The sequence below is a fragment of the Aquarana catesbeiana genome, linkage group LG02, assembly GCF_042186555.1.
Source record: "Aquarana catesbeiana isolate 2022-GZ linkage group LG02, ASM4218655v1, whole genome shotgun sequence".
NCBI lineage: Eukaryota > Metazoa > Chordata > Amphibia > Anura > Ranidae > Aquarana > Aquarana catesbeiana.
In genome coordinates this window covers 444,908,643-444,927,706 of record NC_133325.1, presented here as the reverse complement: position 1 = coordinate 444,927,706, position 19,064 = coordinate 444,908,643, and the positions used below count along the sequence as shown (strand labels likewise).

General features: G+C 41.6%; 1 protein-coding gene across 4 annotated transcripts in view; it reads right to left on the bottom strand.

Moving 5' to 3' along the window:
* The window catches only part of PTPRU (protein tyrosine phosphatase receptor type U), a 251,462-nt gene that overhangs the window by 53,266 nt on the left and 179,132 nt on the right, over positions 1 to 19,064 (bottom strand). For all 4 annotated transcript variants that reach the window (XM_073615565.1, XM_073615567.1, XM_073615566.1 and 1 more), the window contains 4 exons: positions 18,913 to 19,048; positions 18,647 to 18,796; positions 16,274 to 16,450; positions 10,480 to 10,620 (listed from right to left, as the gene is read on the bottom strand). In XM_073615565.1, the coding sequence (XP_073471666.1) occupies positions 10,480 to 10,620; positions 16,274 to 16,450; positions 18,647 to 18,796; positions 18,913 to 19,048 (604 nt within the window). The remainder of the gene's footprint in view (positions 1 to 10,479; positions 10,621 to 16,273; positions 16,451 to 18,646; positions 18,797 to 18,912; positions 19,049 to 19,064) is intronic.

Below are 19,064 nucleotides of genomic sequence, written 5' to 3'. Positions count from 1 at the left end.
TTTCTCAGCACAGACGCTGAGAAAGCCTTTGACCGGGTGAGTTGGGAATTTTCAGTTCTTAAACACATCGGACTAGACAGACACATGCTACATTGGATCTCGAATATTTATTCCATACCGACAGCCCAGGTCAAAGTTAATGGAGTCCTGTCTGACCCTTTCACCATATCCAATGGTACCAGGCAGGGTTGCCCATTATCACCCCTTCTTTTTGCCTTAGTACTTGAGCCCTTTCTAAATACGATACGCCGGAATTCGGATATTTCGGAAATTACTATAGATCAGAGGCAATATAAGATTTCTGCATATGCAGATGATCTCGTTTTCTCTGACCAACCCGGTCACATCCCTTCCAAACCTAATTAAAGAATTCCGGAGATATGAGAATATATCTAATCTAAAAATTAACTTTGACAAATCTACAGCAATGGGCATTAACATGATGACAGAAAAATTGTCCCTCCTGAAAACTAAATTCAACTTTAAATGGTCCGACAGTCACTTTACCTACTTAGGAACCAATATACCTAGAGATCTGAAACGCACATTTAAATTGAATTTCACACCAATGTTATCCAAAGCAAAAGAGCTGCTCGAAGAATGGGGCAAGGGCCTCCACTCTTGGTTCGGGAGATGCAGTCTCCTCAAAATGTGCATTCTCCCAAAATTTCTATATTTGTTCCAAGCTCTGCCAATCAGGATAACCTCCCTATATTTCAGACAAATACATTCAATGTTCATAAAATTTGTATGGTCACATGCGAAACCTAGACTACGAAGACGTTATCTGACTCTACTGAAACATTATGGTGGTCTTGCCCTCTCTGACGCAAAACACTATTATCAGGCAGTACATTTAGGGAGGATCATTGACTGGAACAGACATGAACAAACCAAATTATGGGTTCAAGTAGAACGCACCCAGGTAAGTGTCCCGCTAAAAGGGGCACTCTGGTGCTATGATCAACTTCCCCCAGACATGACCTCACACCCTATTATAGGCGCCACATTATCGGTAGGCTCAATAGTAATAAAGACCACTTCTCTGACATCAAGGCAGTCTCCTTTGTTTCCCATTATAGGTAATCCGGCGTTCACACCGGGACTAAACCACTCAGAATATGAAGCGTTATGGACGGGGGTTAAAAGATTGCGCACTACATTATGTAGATGGAGATCACTGGACCTCAGATCAATCACTGACGAACGATAGTGGAGGTTTTCAGTTATCTTTTTGGAAAGCGATCCGTTTGCACCATTTCATTCACTCACTACCAGACCCTACACACTTTAAACACGACTTGACAACCCTAGAAGAATATTGTAGGGATGTAGGTACATTATCTCAGGTACTTTCCAAAACATATTCTCTGCTCAACATACCAGTGGAACAACCAGATCTGCTGTTTCTGCAGAAATGGGAAAATGACCTACAGTGTAATTTTACAGCTATACAAAAACAAAACATACTTCATTTCTCCCTGAAGTCATCCATCTGCACAAAAATCCAGGAGACAAATTATTAAATTTTAACTAGGTGGTATTATACGCCTCAATTGCTACCTAAATTCTTCTCTAACACATCTAATAGGTGCTGGAGGTGTCATGCAGACAAAGGGACACTTTTCCATATCTTTTGGTCCTGCCCACTACTATAACATTTTTGGACAACAATTGAGAAAATTATTCAGAAATTCACAAACCACATAACTCAGAGAGATCCTGCGATCTTTCTGCTGCACGCCACCTCAGTCCTGGCATGGTCGTACAAGAAATCGGTGGTTAGACATTTGCTCAATGCGAGTCTTGTATTCCAGCCATGTGGAAACAAAATGTACCCCCCTCAGTGGGGATGTGGCTATGCAGTGTAGAGGACATTAAAAAACTGGAAGATCTAGTACTTACTGCCCAACACAAACAAGACAAACACTTTAAAACTTGATTATCCTGAAATATGTTCATTTTGTCCGGTGAGGGACAAACCTTACAAAATTCTTGAGAACTGCACTGACGCAGATCAACTGCGGGACGGAACCTCTGCCAAGTCCATCACGCTCATGTTGAATATATACCCCCCCCCTTTTCTTTCTATACTTTCTATCCGTTTCACATACCCATTTCTTCAATTAGTGGTTTAGTGTTCAGTTACTATATGGCTGTCCATCTCCTCCAGATATGTTGGGGCTATGGAGTAGCGGACAGCCCGCTTGATTACACCAATCAATAAGTGTAGCAATAATACGTAAATCTATATAGGTGGCCTGGACAGGCCTGTGGGACAAACGGTATAATTTTATGTGGTATGTTATCTTTTCTGAAGACAGAATGAGAGCCTATTGTTGAAAACATATATATATTTGTTATCTCTGTTAGAATGTTGAATTTGACCACTGTTGTGTTATACCCTCATGGTATTCCTTTCTCTTCAAAATTTTCAATAAAAATCTATATTTGAAAAAAAATAAATGGAATAAGGTGCGCTACCTGTGACAAACACACTTATAAAAAAGTCAACATTTGAATATCATCCTTGACTGCAGGCTGAAATAGAAAATAAGTGAAAAGTGAATGAATAAAAATCAAATATGTGCAAAGTCCATCATGGAGCTTGTTAGCATCCTTGTTAGATGACACCTAAAGGTAAACAACTTCACTAAGACCTAAGTTAACACTAAGTTTTTTACTTTTGGGTGTCATCTAACAAGGACGCTAACAAGCTCCCTGATGGACTTTGCACATATTTGATTTTTATTCATTTTTATTCATTCACTTTTCACTTATTTTCTATTTCAGCCTGTAGTCAAGGGTGATATTCAAATGTTGACTTTTTTATAAGTGTGTTTGTGACAGGTAGCGCACCTGATTCCATTTATACATACTTGTGAGCATGCCCACCAGCTCTACCGGTGCCTTAGCGAACCGAAAAGTCATAGGCAGAGGGTGATTGTTGGAGTAAAAATGCTACCAGGTCTTATTACTATCTCATAAAAGAGAAAAACGAGATCACAACTTTAGCTGTCCTGTAAGGAAAAGTCCTGTTAATATTCAGAACATAAAATGAAATAACATAGCATAACAATAGTCCTCCAGAGAAAGTGGGGAGAAAAGAGATGCAGCATAACCGTTCACCATCTGGCACTAAGGTAGACCTATCTGAAGCTTAGGAGAGCCCCAAATGTGCCTGAGGGGTAAATAAATGAAGATAATGAAGGTCTCAAGGCGGGCATTAAGACGCTAACAATAAAAGCAGGCTTGAATCCCTCATATGCTTAATAACAGGGTAGCAACCTGCAGCCAGATATACCGCTTTCAGAAGGGGGAAGTTCTCTCAAACGATCTTTTTTTTTTGCACAAAGGTTGTAGCATTCCCCACAGGATGTGAACCCCAGCCCTTATAGGATGTCACATAGGGGAGAGCTTCTGAAGAGTGATCTGTACAGTCTATAACTAATCACTAGAACTTTAGGTAGTCTGCACATTTAGGTTTCAAGGCATAGTGAAAGAAGCTTGTAATGAATAGAGTTTAAGCTCGTTATAGGTGCAGGTTATAGTCACATGTGGCAGTTCTGTATCTGGACATGTTACAACACCTGTAATAACCAGGGAAACGAAACAAACCTGAAGCACCCAAATTAGGACCGACCCAGTTATATGGGCGATCGATTATCTTTCAGGACTTGTCACGGTATCTGGTTTGCTTAGAAGAATATGGTGAATGGCCTACACTTGAGCCCAATGGTTTGCTATATTTGCTTTTCTTCATCAGAGGCTTATCTGGGGATGAATGCGGTGAGCTGGCAGGGCTACGTTCCATTGGAGGTAGTCTGAACTCGGCATACCAGTCAGGCAGATCTGTGTACGGTATGTGTAGGTCTGCGCAGAAATCTGGTATTTCATCTGGCATCCGCAGAATGAAATGTTTCCCATTCAATGTAGCTTGAAGAGCAAAGGGAAAGCGCCATTTATATGTAATACCTTTTTCTCTAAGCAAAGGCAGCAGGGGGTGCATTGCCCTTCTATTTTGCAGAGTAATGGGGGACAAATCCTGAAATAGAGCGATTGTACTTTCATTAAAGAGAATTTGATCGCTCTTTTTTGTTTGGTTAAGGATTTCTTCTTTTAGTGGAATGTTCTGAAGACAGCATATAATGTCTCTGGGTGGAGCTGTGTCAGGAGGCTTTATTCTCAAGGCTCTATGAGCCCGCACAAATCAATGGGTGTTTCCACCGGCTTTTCCATTATGTTATTGAAAATTAATTGTAGGGCTGAAGAAAGTTGGTCTGGGTTGATAGATTCGGGGACCCCCCTCACCCTAATATTGTTTCTCCTGCCTCTATTATCGAGGTCTTCCAGGTGTCTACTAATTTTAATCAGATGAGCTGAGTGCGATGCTGTAGTGGACTCCAGGCGATTTATGGCCCTGTTCCTTCTGTTGTCAGCTCTTTCCTTAATGGCCATTTTCTCTGATGGAGACAGTAAGTCTGCCTTCAGATCAGTTATAGCAGAGAAAAAGGTATTTTTGATGTCTGTGGCAATAGTTTTCATGTTGGCCAGGGTGAGTGGATGGTGTGAGTTCCCAGTCTCGCTTACCAGGTCCTCTGCCGAGGACTGGGAGCATTCACTGAGCTCTTCCTCTCCTTGTGTCGGCGCCATCTTGTTTAATGTGCCACGGCCTGAGAGGGTCTCTATTTGGAATAATTCCTGGATGCTGCGGGTGTGAGAGGACTGTGATAGCCGGGACGCTAGTGTCCCGGAGGAATGCCTCAGCAGTCTGCTCATTATCGAGCGTATGGAGTGCCAGAGAAGTGCTGCAGGGCTGCAAGTCTCCTGGAGCTCTGTATTCAGGCAGCCATCTCTGCCGTGCGCCAAGTCACACCTCCATATTATACATAAATTTATATAGCACCAACAGTTTGCACAGCAACATGAAGACAGACAGTACAGTTACAATACAATACAGGAGGAATTAAAGAGCCTGCACGTTAGAGCTTACAATCTAGCAGGGAGGGTCACGTGATACAAAAGGTAATAACTGTGGGGGATGATCTGATGGAGAGAGTAAAAGTACAGTTGTTAGGTGAAGGCAGAACAAGCTTCTCTGAAGAGAAGGGTTTTCAAGGATCTTCTAAAAGCAAGCAGAGTTTGGGATAGTCAGACAGATTGGAGTAGGAAGTTCCCTAGGATAGGAGAGGCTCGGAAAAAGTTCTGGAGGCGAGCTTGGGAGGAGAACTAGCTCTGAAAACAGAAGCCTGTGGAAAATAATGGCAAGCAGATATTCAAGTGTACACCTATTGTACAATTTATTGAAAATAAACCCCTCCCCCTTACATCAGATGTCAAGAGGTTTTAGGGGTGCTCTAAATACAGAGTGCAGAGTTCAGGAATTTGCTATGTATAGAGTGCAAAGCTCAAGGGTGCGCAATGCACAGAGTGCAAAGCTCAAGGGTGCGCAATGCACAGAGTGCAAAGCTCAAGGGTGCGCAATGCACAGAGTGCAAAGCTCAAGGGTGCGCAATGCACAGAGTGCAAAGCTCAAGGGTGCGCAATGCACAGAGTGCAAAGCTCACGGGTGCGCAATGCACAGAGTGCAAAGCTCACGGGTGCGCAATGCACAGAGTGCAAAGCTCACGGGTGCGCAATGCACAGAGTGCAAAGCTCACGGGTGCGCAATGCACAGAGTGCAAAGCTCACGGGTGCGCTATGCACAGAGTGCAAAGCTCACGGGAGCGCTTTGCACAGAGTGCAAAGCTTACGGGTGCGCTATGCACAGATTGCAGGGTTCACAGGTGCGCTATGCACAGAGTGCAGGGTTCACGGGTGCGCTATGCACAGAGTGCAGGGTTCACGGGTGCGCTATGCACAGAGTGCAGGGTTCACGGGTGCGCTATGCACAGAGTGCAGGGTTCACGGGTGCGCTATGCACAGAGTGCAGGGTTCACGGGTGCGCTATGCACAGAGTGCAGGGTTCACGGGTGCGCTATGCACAGAGTGCAGGGTTCACGGGTGCGCTATGCACACAGTGCAGGGTTCACGGGTGCGCTATGCACAGAGTGCAGGGTTCACGGGTGCGCTATGCACAGAGTGAAGGGTTCACGGGTGCGCTATGCACAGAGTGAAGGGTTCACGGGTGCGCTATGCACAGAGTGAAGGGTTCACGGGTGCGCTATGCACAGAGTGAAGGGTTCACGGGTGCGCTATGCACAGAGTGAAGGGTTCACGGGTGCGCTATGCACAGAGTGAAGGGTTCACGGGTGCGCTATGCACAGAGTGAAGGGTTCACGGGTGCGCTATGCACAGAGTGAAGGGTTCACGGGTGCGCTATGCACAGAGTGAAGGGTTCACGGGTGCGCTATGCACAGAGTGAAGGGTTCACGGGTGTGCTATGCACAGAGTGAAGGGTTCACGAGTGCCCTATGCACAGAGTGCAGGGTTCACGGGTGCCCTATGCACAGAGTGCAGGGTTCACTTGGTTATGGGGTGTGCCATACACTGTGTGCAACATCTCATTTCCACCCCTCCTCCTGGGTTCTGACCTCTGCCCCCACCACTTTCCCCCCATTCCCCACCTCTGCACACATCTGCCCTCACATCTCCACAGACCTCATCCCCCCCCCCGTACCTATGTAGGCCAACCTATGTATTTGTCATTCAGCTCCAGTAACAATGAGTTCACTTCTGCTTCCTTACAGGGAGATCCTTCTGTTGGATCTGTCCCTGCCATGCCCCTTTGTGCCCCACCATTTGTGCCGCTGTCAGTGCCTGCAGGAAACCAGGAGCTGCTCAGTCCATAGCTGTCACTGTGAGCAGGCTTCTGTTTTTACAAGTGACAGCGGAAAGAGGGGTAAGAGCAGGAGGCGGTGGCCACTGCGGGCCACTTTGTGTTTGCCACATTTGCAGCAGAGGATTGAGAATGTTATCATCAGTGAGATAGCAACTCATGCAGTTGTGAACAAGGCATCCAGGGGGCTTGGAGGTAAACAGGAGCAGAGAGATGGGTCTTAAAGTGGTTGTAAAGGCAAAAGGTTTTTTTATCTTAATGCCTTCTGTGTGCAGCAGCTCCCTCAGCCCCCCTAATATTTACTTGAGCCCCATCTCTCTCCACTGATGTCCACGAGTCCCTCTGCCGTCCGGGACTCTCCCTCCTGATTGGCTGAGACACAGTTTGCCAATCAGGAGAGAGAGGGGGCGGGGCCAAACCGCAGCTCTGTGCCTGAACGGGCACATGGAGCTGCAGCTCATCTCGGGTGCCCCCATAGCAAGCTGCTTGCTCTTGGGGCACTCGACAGGAGGGAGGGGCCAGGAGCAGCAAAGAGGGACCCAAGAAGGGGGAGGATCCGGGCTGCTCTGTACAAAACCATTGCACAGAGGAGGTAAGTATAATATGTTTGTTATTTATTTTATTTTTTAAATGAGACTTTGCAATCATTTTAAGTTATTCAAACAGGTGGGGATCGGTGAGGGTTTTTTAAATATGAGGATAACAAGTGCATGTCTGAGCAGGGATAGAAAGGTGTCGGTGGAGAGGGGAAAGATTGAAGATGTGGGTTATAGAGTCTAGGATAGAGCAGGAAGGGGGCCATAGTAGTTGTGAGGAGACAGGGGACAGGTGGACCTAGGGGACAGGTGGTGAGGTGGGCCTCAGAAAGGAGTTAGCAACTTCCTTAATGGTAACAGGGTCGAAGGAGGAAAGTGATGAGTGTGGCGTTGGACTTGATATGTTGGTTGGAGGAAAAAGCTGGACACTGAAGATCTCATCACAAATTGTGTCGCTCTTATTTTTGAAATAACTGGTAATCTCTTGGGCAGTAGGGTAAGTTATTGAGTGCAGGCAGTGGGGGGTGAACTAATGAATTAAAGGTAGAAAAGAGAGGATGAGCATTGAATGAGAGGGATTTGATGAGATCGATGTAGTAGGTTTGTTTAGCAACGTGGAGGCAAGAGTTGTATTTGAGAAGGGCATGTTTGTAGAGGGTGAAGTCTTGCAGGTATTTTGTTTTACGCCACGCTTGCTCAAGAGAGCAAAAGAGGTTGCAGGGAGTGTAGAGGGTATTATATTTTTGTTAGGGGGAAAACAAATATAAAAACACTACAATAAATATACTTTATACCAATAACATATCAACAGTAATAACTACCACTATAAACAGTCATACACATGTTTGATTTTTGTCCGATTTAGGCTATGTAATATTAAAGTATTCAAACTACTATCGTTTGTCTACATGTAGCAGCGATAGTTTATCTAACAATAAGGGTTTTTATATTGCATGCACAATCAAGGCAGTATGAAGGATTCCTGGTGGAAAAACAATTTTATAACTCACTTTTCTTCAGTGCATATACAGTCGTGCTCAAAAGTTTGCATACCTTGGCAGAAATTGTGAAATGTTGGCATTAATATTGAAAATATGACTGATCATGCCAAAAAACTGTCTTTTATTTAAGGATAGCAATCACATGAAGCCATTTATTGTCGCATAGTTTTTTGGATTCTTTTTAAATCATAATAACAGAAATCACCCAAATGGCCCTGATAAAAAGTTTACGTACCCTGGAATATTTGGCCTTGGTACAGACACAGAAGGTGGCACACTCAAGTTAAAATGGCAATTAAAGGTTAACTTCCGACATTTGTGGCTTTTAAATCACAATAAGTGTCTATGTATAAATAGTCAATGAGTTTGTTAGCTCTCACATGGATGCACTAAGCAGGATAGACACTGAGCAATGAAGAGATAGAAAAGAACAGTCAAAAGACCTGCGTAACAAGGCATTGAAACTTTACAAAGATAGAAAAAGATATAAAAAGATATCCAAAGCCTTGAATATGCCAGTCAGTACTGTTTAATCACTTATTAAGAAGTGGAAAATTAGGGGCTATTTTGATATCAAGCCAAGGTCATGTAGACCAAGAAAGATTGCAGCCACAACTGGCGGAAGAATTGCTCAGGATACAAAGAAAAACCCACAGGTAACCGCAGGAGAAATACAGGCCGCTCTCCAAAAAGACAGTGTGGTTGTTTTTAAGAAGCACAATTCAACGATACTTGAACAAAAAAGAGCTGTATGGTTGAGCTGCCAGAAGGTAAACTTTACTGCACCAATGTAACAAAAAAAGCCAATGAGGCATGTCAAGGTGTTGTTGGGCATATTGTAACCAGGCTTTATTGTGGAACTTGTATAGTAAAGGCTTCTTTCTGGCAACTTGACCATGCAGCTCTTTTATCATCGTATTGTGCTCCTTAAAAACAATCACACCATCTTTTTCCAGAGCAGCCTGTATTTCTCCAGAGGTTACCTGTGGGTTTTTCTTTGTATCCCGAACAGTTCCTGTGGCAGTTGTGGCTGAAATCTTTCTTGAGCTACCTAACCCTGGCTTGGTATCAAGAGATTCCCAAATTTTCAACTTCTTATTAAGTGATTGAACAGTACTAACCGGCATATTCAAGGCTTTGGATATCTTTTTATATCCTTTTCCATCTTTGTAAAGTTTCATTACCTTGTTATGTGGGTCTTTTGACTGTTATTTTCTACCTCCTCATTGCTCAGTCTCTAGCCTGCTTAGTGCATCCATATGAGAGCTAACAAACTCATTGACTATTTATACACAGACTAATTGTGATTTAAAAAGCCACAAATGTGGGAAATTAGCCTTCAATTGCCATTTTAACCTGTGTGCCACCTCCTGTGTCTGTACCAAGCCCAAACATTCCAGGGTATGTAAACTTTTTATCAGGGCTATTTGGGTGATATCTGTTATCAATATGATTTAAAAAGCATCCAAAAAACAGTGAGATAATAAATGGCTTCATGTGATTGCTATCCTTAAATAAAAGACAGTTTTTTGGCATGATTAGTCATATTTTCAATATTAATGCCAAAATTTCACAATTTCTGCCAAGGTATGCAAACGTTTGAGCACAACTGTACTTCAGGGCTCATTCACACTATAACATGTCTTGTCATGCTGTTTGACATACTATACATAAGCTGCCTGGGGTTTAAGTATCTCTTTCTAGAATGAGACAATGTCAAGAGATGTAGGAAAATGCAGCATACCATTTCCTGCATGCATGTCTTTGCTGCAAAATGCATGGAAGCATTTCCAATGTGAACCAGCCCTCTGTTTGCTAAAGTGATCTAATAAAGTGAAAATGTCAGAATGAACATGTTGCATGTAATCTGATTTTAGAGCAGCTCATTGTCATTCTCTTCTTTCTTGCCATTCTCTTCTTTCTTTCCATAAACTTAATTGTCATTGAGGCAAAACTAACAGAGTTAAATGAAGGCCCACTGTAGTGCCTTTCAGTGGTACTATAACTAATAAGTCTAGTGCTAATAGAAAAGATTCTCCCTCATTGGCAATATACTCAGTTAAAAATGGCTCCCCTATAAAAAATTTAGAGTATATGTACAGTAGCAGTATAGCATAATTAGGTCCTTGATCTTATTTCAACAAAAGGTAGGTCATTCTCTTACCCATGCAGAGTTAGATTGATTTAGTTGGTTTAACATGACAATGCTGCTACAGCCATAGTCATAGACTAGCCTCCAGAAGTCTGTGATTGTGTTTTGCAGAGGATGCACAGTAACAATAACATGTGAACTTTTCTTGTAACTCTGGAAAACAGCAAATATATGGTGACAGAATTACAAACAAAACATTAAGAATATTGGATAAACCAGAGAAAGGGATGTAATACTGAAAAGTAATGAAGATGGACATAACAATCAGCTAATCATTAAAATTCAGAATTCAGATAAATCAAGACGGCATTTTATTGAGTAAAAAAAGTATTTTTCTTGCTGCTTTGATGCTTATATGACCAAAGTCCTGGTAAACCTAGATCACATAGTCCTATGGCTACAAGGAGGTAGGAGTCTGCAGACCCTATCTGGTAGACCTTCAGAGAGTTAAGATGATCAGCAAGGCATAACTCTGCAACATTACTATGCTAGAGGCAGCATTTACATATATAAGCCAGTATAGCTCAAACCATGTATATACAGTATGTGCAATTTGCTTCGTTACAAATTTGTTTTTCAACAAATTTAGACAAATTAGTTAATTCGTAAATATCCGAATTAACGAAAACCAGTTTAACCAATTTTTTTGAATATTTATAAATTCGAATATTCAAAAATTCGTAAATTCGAAATTCCCAAATTCCAAAAACCCGAAAATCTGAAATAATAAATAATAATAAGTTAACTATCACTAACTATTAAATTATAGGTATTGGAATTTCCTTTCAAATTTGGCTGTTAGTGGACGTAACGAATACGAATGTATCCAAAGTTACGAATTATCCAAAAAAACGAATGCCGTATCTAAACGAATGGAATGTAACGAATTAATAATAATAATAAACAATAATAATAATAATACAAAAAAATTATTATTATTATTTATTATTAATTTGTTCCGTTCCAATTGTTTAGATTTGGCAAACGTTATTTCGGATAATTCGTAACTTCAGATAAATTCGTATTCATTATGTTCGCTAACAGCCAAATTTGAAATGAAATTCCAGTACCTATAATTTAATAGTTAATTATTAGTTAGTTATAATCTTTATAATTTTAAGATTTTCTTTCTTATTTTCGGATTTTCAAATTTATCAATTTAAGAATTTTTGAATTTACGAATTGCGATTATAATAAATGACCTAAAAACGAAAGAAAATACGAATGAAATGAAAACGAACACATTTTTCAACAGTGCACATGTCTAATACAGTATATAAATGTACACAGAAACAGGGTTTAATATACATTAATAGGCTAAGTATTAGAGGTCGACCATATGGGTTTTTCTCTGGCCGATGCCGATATTTAGAAATCGTGGTGGCCGATGGCCGATATATGATGACGATTTTTTTGTCCCGATATATTTGGCCGATTTTTTTTTTTTCCTTCATCTCATAAAATCTAACAGTTAGACCCCTTTCACACTGGGGCATTTTTCAGGCGCTTTTGGGCTAAAAATAGCGCCTGAAAGAGCCTGTAAAACGGCTCCCTTCCAGTCTCAGTGTGAAAGCTCGAGTGCTTTCACACTGAGGCGATGCGCTGGCAGGATGTTAAAAAAAAAATCCCGCAAGCGGCATCTTTGGAGCGGTGTATACCGCTCCTCCACCACTCCTGCCCATTGAAATGAATGCGCACCGCTGTCGAAGCGCCTGCAAAGCGTTTCGGCAGCGGCGCTTCAGGGGCGCATTTAACCCCTTCCTCAGCTGCTAGCTAGGTTATAAGTGCCCTGCTAGCAGCCGAATAGCGCCGCTAAAATGACGGTAAAGCACCACTAAAACTAGCAGCGTTTTACCGTCAACGCATGCCTGCTCCAGTGTGAGAGCAACCTTAAGTAATAAGTGATACAGAAATTTTTTTACATTTAAACATTTATTAAACAAAATAAACCTCTAATCAGTTCACTTGTATGTATAATTTAGATTAAAAAAAAAAAACTATATCTTAAATATTAAATACACAAAAACAAGTAATCAAAACTTTTGGACGAAAAAAAATGGGCTAACTTTACTGCTTAGTTTTTTTTTTTTATTTATTAGTGTATTTTTTTTTTTAAATTGCGTTTGAAAGACCGCTGCGCAAATACCGTGTGACATAAAATATTGCAACAACCACCATTTTATTCCCTAGGGTCTCTGCTAAAATATATATATATATATATATATATATATATATATAATGTTTGGGGGTTCTAAGTGATTTTCTAGCAGAAAATACAGGATTTATACCTGTAAACAACAAGTGTCAGAAAAGATTTAGGTGTCCTTTTATGAAAGTGCAATAAAATACCGCTTTTCAGTTCTCAGGCATTCTCAGAGGAGATCGCTCTCCTCTGAGTGCCTGTTTATGAAAGTGTGTAGATCGCTTCTCATGTTGAGTTGAGGAGCGATCTACAAACGCCGGGGAACTCCTGAGAATGGCTCCTCTCACTATAATCTTGCGTGATATAGCGGGATTACAGTATGAGGAACCATAAAATACAAAAGTTTAACACAAATCAGCACACATTATTCCCCAACATATTAATAAAATAATAAAGTTAAATTCCCCCTACACAATATACATTAACCTAATTATAAAAAAAACATTGTTTTTATCAATATTTAAAGATCATACATGTCCCTATTTAAATGTGAATGGTGTATAGTAAATGAATGTAATGCACATATGTAATGCAGCTATACACCATTCATATAAATGCAAAATACATTTATAATCATTAAAAAAATAATTTTAATAAAGTATACAAGTATAAATATTTATTAATATATTAAAATAAAATATATTTCATAATTGATAAACATAAAAATTGATAAACTGGTGCAATGCGAGAACACTGCGAATCCACTGCGGGTTCCCACATCGCACCGATTCGCATGTCAGTTCACACTGCCATATGCGAATCGCTGGGGAGTGTCAATACATTGTTAACGACACCCCCAGTTCAGCTTGCATATCGCACTGCGAACTGACATTCCGGACATGAATCGAATCGCATATGTGTGAACACACATGCGATCCGATTCTGGTCCGAACAGAAAAAAGGGTCCTGTGCGTGTTTGCACCGAATGCGGTGCGATATCAGCCATACTATCTGTACAGCTGATATCGCACCGCACAGACATCGCATTCAATGTGAATGGCAGTGTGCTGCGAATAACATGCAATGCCTGTGCGATGTCCGGCATCGTACAAGTGTGAACTGGGCCTAAAAGTTAACAACACCCCCAAATCAGTTCGCATATCGCAGTGCGATCTGCAAACTCGGACAGTAATCGAATCGCATGGGTGTGAACACCCATGCGATCCGATTCTGCTGTGGACCAAAAAAAGGGTCCTGTAAGAGTTTGGTCCGAGGGCAATGCAAATTTAGCAATACTATCTGTATGGCTGAAATCGCATCGCACAGAGATCGGATGTGATTTTGCACTGCAGTAGTGGGAACTTGCCCTAAATCATATTGCATTTGCACCAAAATGGTACAGGACCCTTTATTTGGTCCGCACTGGAATCGGATCGCATGGGTGTGAACACCCATGCGATCCAATTCCTGCACCATTACATAGTTCGCACTGCGATCTGTGAAATGATCTGGGGACGTCATTAACTTTACATTGACACCCGCAGTGGTGCGCAGATGTCAATGTAGGTGCGATGTGAAAACCCACACAGGAATCACACTGGTTCACGCATCGCACAAGTGTGAACCCAGCCAGAGACGTGAACATCTAAAAAAAAAAATATATGTATGTATATTATATATATATATATATATATATATATATATATACACTATAAATTCCTATCCTGCTGGTTTTGGGGTGTGTAATGGTGGGGAAGGTGTGCTCTGACTGTTTGGTGAAAGAAAGTAGTCAAAAGACTTCTTGCTTTTTCTCCAGAATATCAGCCAGTTTCAGGCTTCTCACTCTGATTCTCCACTTCTGAAATGGTGAATCAGAAAGTGAGAATTCTGTCACAGATCGCCAGTGAGGTGCTGAGATCGCACCTTCATAAACTGGCCGTTTCTGTGAAGTCAGTTACAAATTCTCACTGTGCTGAGATAATCAGCGGAGAACATGTTCTCCGCTGATTATCTCAGTTTCATAAACTGGTAATGAGCTGAGATGAGCGGTGAGACTCGGGATCGCCGCTGATCTCAGTTTCATAAAAGGACACCCAAGTCTTTAAATGTTTAAACTGAGATCTCCTCCACACAGAGTTCAGCTCATTGATAAAAGAACCAAGAAGAGATACAATGTTTCTTCTTATCAGATTTGGCAGGCTGCCCAGAGGAGGAGAGAATTCTCTTCAAAAACTTTAGGCAACTTGCATTGACTTCTATTACAGAAGTCATTTGCAAGTCACGCTGAAGTTATAATCGTCCTTTTTTATCAGCACAATCGGCCGATGCCGATTAAGTAAAAAACGCCAAATATCGGCCGATATATCGGTCGACCTCTACTAAGTACATTGATATCATTAAGCAGTTCTCTTTCCCATGTATTTCTAAGAACATTAAGGCCCGGTTCACACTAGTGTGATGCCAGACATCGCATGTGATTCGCACCGCGTTGCAGTGCAGATCACATGCGCAATGTCTGTGCGATGCGATTTCAGCCATACAAACTGTATGACTGAAATTGCATTGCATTCGTACCAAAATGGTTCAGGACCCTTCTTATGGTCCGCACTGGAATCGGATCACATGGGTGTTCACACCTATGCAGTCCGATTCTTGTCCCATTTCACAGTTCGCACTACTATCTGTGAACCGATTTGGGGGTGTCGTTAACTTTACATTGACACCCGCAGCAGTTTGCAGATCTCAGTGTGAACCACTGTGCAATTCAGGTGCGATGCGGGAACCCGCACTGGATTTGAAGGGTTCTCGCATCGCACTAGTATGAACCGGGCCTAAAAGGACTACTTTTTGTGCCCAGTCACCTGTTGCGATGCATTAACATGCGTTCACTAAAGATGCACATCACCTTGTTTTGGCAACAGACTTCCACGATGCACTTCTGTGAGTTTGTGTTGGCCATGGCTGCATAGTAATAATGAATGGCACCTAAACACACTAGGACATATGTATTAAAACAGGTTATGCCAATGCATATGTCTAATTGGGTCCCTTTAAAGAGAATCTGTCATTTTTTCTTTTGTACATAAATGTAAATGTAGTTGCCTTAATGTTATTAGGTTTATAGATGTGTGTTCAAAAGCATTGCTTCTACATACATTTTTAGTGGTACATGTACCAGGACTTAGGCGGCAGCCATGTTTTCTAGTCTAAAGTGCCTTCTGCATAGTACTGCAGTGCAATCTGTATTACTGTACTCTGTGTCCAGCTTCTCAGTCAGCCTAGACTCCAAATGATTTAGAGAACACAAGATACTCTCTAGGTGTCTTATTCTATATGGAATTTTTTTTTTCTCACAGCAGTTGTTCAGAAATGTTGCTGACTTGCACTGTCTGACCTACAGATTGCTGCAAGAGTGAGAATCTACAACTTCTCTACATAAAATGCCATCATAAAAATATAGCTTAGCGAGGAAATAAAGAATGTGAAAATCGCATCCAAAATTGCTTTCAGGTAAGCTTTACAGTAATAATATAAAATGTGTGCTTGCTGAAAACACACTACAGCCTCCTTTTGAAGGCTAGATGTAGAAAAAAATACAATAAAGGACTCCAAATACAGCCAGAACATTTCTGTCTAATTTGTACTCCAGTGTTAGATACGTACATCAGTAAGGGCTGCATTAATGTAATTGCTGGTGTCCTCTCCGTGAGCAGACAAGAGTAAGGGAAGAGAGCGATCTGGAGGCAACACATCCATACTTCGGTTTTTATCTCTGTTGTGCGGTAACAAAGCAACACTGCATTCTTCAACACCAAGTTGTGCGGTCACTGAATTAAGGGTCTGCAATAAAAGAAATATATTGGTATGTTGCATAATGGCGTAGAATGTAGGTTGTTACAGGGATTTACTGGTTTTAAAGAAATGTGGACTAAGGTTAATGAAAACCTGTGCCCATTTGAAGGTTCACTTTACTGGGGGCATTGCAAGTAGTCTATTCTCCCACACATCTTTAAAAGAAAGTTACAGCCAAAGCTCGTTCTGCACTCCTGTGACCCATATTCAGCACACAGCAGGTTGACATCACAGAGCATGTCGAGGCTCAGGAAAAAGATCACAACCACATGGTCGGGATCCGCCCACATGCCTGGACAGACACCCAGCTCAGCCCCTCAGCGAGGGGCAGAGCAGACAGATTGACAGTCACCAGCTCTCTGCTCAGGAAGATCTGAGAACCGAGCGATCGGCGGGGGACAGATGCAGCATCGGACCAATGCTGCATCCACCCAGGGCCCCCAAAGGTAACGTGCAAATTTCTGAGGAAGTCAAAACTGACCAAGTGTATGATATCCTGGTAACTAAGTACTCAGACACTGAATAAGGCTTTTGGTAAACTAAGGCTCTGGAATGAATTGTAGTGGTGGTGGCAGGTAAGCACTAACAGCTTACAGTGCCTTTTGAATTGCGAACCTGTTACTTTAGGCTGACATGGACTGACTTTGTTCTCACCTACAGCTACTGATGAAAACAGAAAATATTCGGATTGTATGGTGCTTTGCAACAGTATTTATATCTGCCCTGACTCAGGCCTTGTTCACAACATGTGCATAAACCCAAGTTTTTTTGTATGTGTTCTGCAAGGGCACAAAAGAAAACCATTGCTCTCTATATTCACATCACAACACTGTTATCATGTGCAGATTTTTTTTCTGCACATAAATCTGCAACATGTATGCAGTTTACTGTACAGGAAAAAAGCTTATGTGACATCAACATTGTGGTGTGAACAGGGGGCATAGGGAACAATTGTTTTCTTTGTACCCTTGCAGAGAATTTATGTTCCATACTCCTGTGCAGGAAAAAAACTCAAGTGACAGCAGTGTTATGGTGTGAACAGGGCACATAGAGAACTATTGTTCTGTTTTCTTTATGTCCTTGTAGAGACCAAAATAATAAATATGCTTGCTTCTGCACATGGTGTGAACAATCTGTGCATTTTTTTCCACCAATTTGTATACACGTATACTGTGAACAAGGCTCTAACCACTTGCCGACCGCTGCAAGCCGATATACATTGGCACAATGGCAGCAGTGGGCAAATGGGTGTACCTGTACATCCCCTTTAATTGGCGAGGCTAGGGCACACGCCCGTCGCATACAAGGTGACCGTGCCTGTGGGACCGGTGGACTCAATCTGCCAGTCTCCCAGCGATCGTGTCACAGAGCTGCAGAACGGGGAAGTGCCTATGTAAACAAGGCGCTTCTCCCCGTTATGCCTTGTGACATGACAGAGATTACTGCTCCCAGTCATCGGGAGCGGTGATCCCTGTCATGTAAGTTGAAGCCCATCCCCCTCACAGTTAGAATAACTCCCTAGGACACACTTAACCCATTCATCTCCCCCTAGTGGTCATTTACACAGTAATCAGTGCATTTTTATAGCACTGATTGCTGTATAAATGACAGTGGTCCCAAAATAGCATCAAAAGTGTCCGATGTGTCCACCATAATGTCGCAGTCATGATAAAAATCACAGATTGCTACCATTACTAGTCAAAAAAAATTAATAATAAAAATGCCATAAAACTATCCCCTATTTTGTAGACGCTATAACTTTTGCGCAAACCAATCAATATACGCTTATTGCGATTTTTTTACCAAAAATATGTAGAATACAGAATACATATCGGCCTAAACTGAGGAAAAAATGTGTTTTTTTTTTTTTTATATTTTTGGGGGATATTTATTATAGCAAAAAGTTAAAAAAAATTGCTTTTTTTTTCAAAATTATCGCTCTTTTTTTGTTTATGGCGCAAAAAAGGGCGTCAATTTTGTTTGGGTGCAACATCGCAGGACCGCGCAACTGTCAAAGCGACGCAGTGCCGAATCGCAAAAAGTACTCTGGTCAGGAAGGGGGTAAAGCGGTTAAATACCAATATTGACAACCGCTAGTCCATTATACAGAAAAGTGAGCAGTTTAATGCAAGGGAGTACAACCATAGCAACAAAAATTGTAATTTATTCAAAATGATACACTACCTGGAATTCATCTCTCAGGTGTGTTGAATTGCTCTGTGTGTCTATCTGTAGCATCTCCTTGTAGGTTTGTTTGAAGTCACAGATTGGTATTGCTGTATCACCACACAGGCATGCCTCCAGGATTGCATCATGGATAAAAACGTACTGCTCCTGGATCAATCAAAATGGAGAAAATGAATTGTTGACAAACACTTTGCTCACACCAATTTTTCTCCACTATCAGCTTTATCCTCTAACACATGAACCCCATTAACCAGCTTTATTACCTGTGTCTGAACCATGTTTATACGCCGAGAGCATAGTGTTTTGACACAGTTGTAAATATCCACAACCCCTTCACATTCTGCCATGTCCAGCATTACATCTAGGACAATGTAGCAGCCTGTCCTTCCAGCTCCTGCACTGTAAAGACAAAGAG